At 58.0% G+C, this 2,921-nt stretch overlaps 1 protein-coding gene across 1 annotated transcript in view; it reads left to right on the forward strand.

Annotated features, from left to right (window-relative positions):
* The window catches only part of IFFO1 (intermediate filament family orphan 1), a gene marked incomplete at its 5' end in the record, with an annotated part of 4,807 nt that extends 1,886 nt beyond the window's left edge, over positions 1 to 2,921 (forward strand). The window contains 4 exons of the mRNA XM_009868059.1: positions 381 to 501; positions 1,184 to 1,276; positions 1,468 to 1,598; positions 2,164 to 2,921. Of these exons, the coding sequence (XP_009866361.1) occupies positions 381 to 501; positions 1,184 to 1,276; positions 1,468 to 1,598; positions 2,164 to 2,266 (448 nt within the window). The remainder of the gene's footprint in view (positions 1 to 380; positions 502 to 1,183; positions 1,277 to 1,467; positions 1,599 to 2,163) is intronic.

Consider the following 2,921-nt stretch of genomic DNA (forward strand, 5'->3'; position numbering starts at 1 on the left):
CGCCACGGGGTAGAGCAACATGGGAGGTGCTGCCATGGGTTACCTACTACATCCTGTGCTCTGTGGTGTGGTGGGACTGAGACCCCCAGTAGACCTGAGCCCCCTGATGCCATGGGTAGGAGCTAGTCTGGCGTTCCCTCCTCTTGCCCTCCTTCCTGCCTTTTGGGAGTCCCTGCCTGAATTTGCCAGGGATCCTGACCATAAAGCCAGCCCCTTCCCCATCAACTGTGAGGTTTGGCCACACTGGAGCTCACTCTGGCCAGACCTCCAAGAGCTGCAGCCCTCCGTGTGGGCAGAGGCAAGGCTTTCGGCACCAACACAGCCCTCTGCCTGCTGGGGTTTTCCTGCTAGGTGCTGATGTGCTGTTCCCTTGCCTCCAGGAGGGAATATGACTTTGAGGATGACTGTGACAGCCTCACATGGGAGGAGACAGAAGAAACGCTGCTCCTCTGGGAGGACTTCTCTGGATACGCCATTGCAGCTGCAGAGGTGCAGGGGGAGGTAACAGTGGTGTCAGATCCCTTGGGGATCCAGCCCTGGGTTGGGACATTTGGTCCTGCCTCAGCTTGCTCAAAGAGCAGACTTCAGCCCCTCCGTCCCTTGCAGGCCTGTACAGATGCTTCCCCTCTGCACCCCATTTTCTCTACATGAATATCGTGTCGCATCCTTATGAAGGTCTCCTTGTCAGACAGACCGGGGATCTGTAGCCTGAAAGAAGTGCTGAGGGCATGGCCCACATGCATGGGGAGAGCCACAGCTCTCCCAGAAGAGTTCTCCTTTGGCTGGGCTGGTCTCTGGTGGTCCCTGGCTCAGGGTCTCCAGCCTGTTGTGCTGCCACACTGCCCAGAGGCCTCGATGATTGGCCAAAGCCCTCGCTATGCTGCATCCTCACCCCTTGCCAGTCCCCTGAGGGTGTGTTGCCCTTCAGGACGGGCTGTGTTCTCCAAAGCTCGTGTGTGTTGCTGGACTCATTCTGGGCTGGTGTGCTCACTGGCCAGTATGTCGAGTCCTGGGTGTCTCTGTTCTATGTTGGCAGGACCGACTCGTGCCTTGTTTGTACTGCACTGCTCTTTCTTCCTCTTTTTCCAGTGCTGCCCATTTTTTCTCTGATTTCTCTCTCTCTTTGGTTCCTCATGTTGGACGCCTCCCTGCCTCTAAACATGCCGTCTGCTCTCCTCAACAGCAGGACGACAGCCTGGAGAAGGTGATCAAGGACACAGAATCACTGTTCAAGAGCCGTGAGAAGGAGTACCAGGAAACCATCGACCAAATAGAGGTGGGAGGAGGAAGTGGGGAGGACACAGCACAGAAGAGGGTGGAATGGTTGAGTAGATCCCCAGGGGAGGGAGAGAGCAGAGCATGCTGGATGAGGTAGTTAGCAATGGGGGGTGACAGCCCTGGGTCTGGCCGTGCCCTCTGCCCTGTATTGAGCCCTGGGCTCATCTCTGCACTGTTTCTCTTGTGCAGCTGGAGCTGGCCACAGCCAAGAATGACATGAACCGGCACTTGCATGAGTACATGGAAATGTGCAGCATGAAGCGGGGCTTGGACGTGCAGATGGAGACTTGCCGGCGGCTTATCACCCAGTCTGGGGACAGGTGAGGTTGAGCAGGAGAGCTGGGGTACTCATGCTCTGGAGCCAGGATCGTGGTTGGTGGGAGCTGAAGCATGGGGTAGTACTCTTGCCCTGCCTTGGTGAGGCATGGAGAGAGGGCAATTCCCAGAGGCTATTGAGTTTCTGTTGACCAGCCTTCACAAAGATTACTGTGCCACCTCTGCAGAACGTGGGATGCACACAGGTGTCGGTTTTGAGAGGTGAGATGGAGAGAGGAGCTGCTGTTGTGCAGGGACATTGTATAGGTCCCCACAGGTGTGTGGAGCCAGAGTGACTCCAGACTGGGACCTCTCTGGTGGGCTTTTGCCTCAAATGCTATCGTAGGGTCCTGCCCTGGGCAGACTTCTCCGGCATCATGCTCTGGACCTCTTGACTGATGACCTCTGGGATGCTCTCGTGAGCACCCAAGGATTCCTGCAGACCCAGGAGAGCGAGATGGGCACTTCAGTTTCTCTCCTCCCTGCTCTGGTGCCCCCTGCCCACACTGAACTGGCTCCTTTCCCTCCCTGTGGGCAGTGTTGTGACCACTCACCTTTCTCTCTTCACAGAAAGTCTCCTGCCTTCACCCCGGCCTCCAACAGTGAGTCGGCCCCGAATGAGGAAAGCGAGGAGTCCGACCGCGATCCCCCCAGTGATGCTTCCATCAGATAATGAGGGGAATCCCTGCTCCCTCGGACCCCCTTCCTGGCATGGGCGTGCCTGAGCCACGCCTGGGAGAGACTGTCAGGAACGTGGAGCTGCTGGTAAACGTCTGTCGCCCAGGCTCACTCCTGTTTTGGGGTGCTTGGCAGATCCCACACCCCCTCACCACCGGATATCTCGCAAATGGGAATAGCTAGATAGGCCTGAGTGCCCTTGCCCAGGCCACTTCTCCTTCAGCCCCTTCTCTATTCCCTTCCTCTGCTTTGGTTAAACTGTGGTTCAGGCAGGGAGGCTCCAAACCTGCCATGACGACATTCTCCAGGACCTGTCCCCAGGTCCCCCCAGACCCACCTCCTCTGGCCTTCGTCCTGGTATACTCGACCAGCCCCCTGCCCTCCCTGCGCCACACGGAGCCGAACGAGCCTGCAAACTGGACCTGACACTGGTGCCAACTGGACCGAGCCCAAGGCTCTCTCTGTCCTTGCTGCTGGCAGGGTGCCTGGCTGGTCCCCGTGCCATGCTGGGTACCCCGAGCCCACCCCTCGGTGGGGGGAGGACTGAGTCCTGCTCACCGTGCACTTTGCTTTGCCGCACGTCGGCGATGCACTCGCGTCTGTGTTACGGGGGCGAGGGGTCATTAAATGGGACAATTTCCTTTTCTACA

This window comes from Apaloderma vittatum, unplaced genomic scaffold (genome assembly GCF_000703405.1).
Source record: "Apaloderma vittatum isolate BGI_N311 unplaced genomic scaffold, ASM70340v1 scaffold29944, whole genome shotgun sequence".
Taxonomy (NCBI): domain Eukaryota; kingdom Metazoa; phylum Chordata; class Aves; order Trogoniformes; family Trogonidae; genus Apaloderma; species Apaloderma vittatum.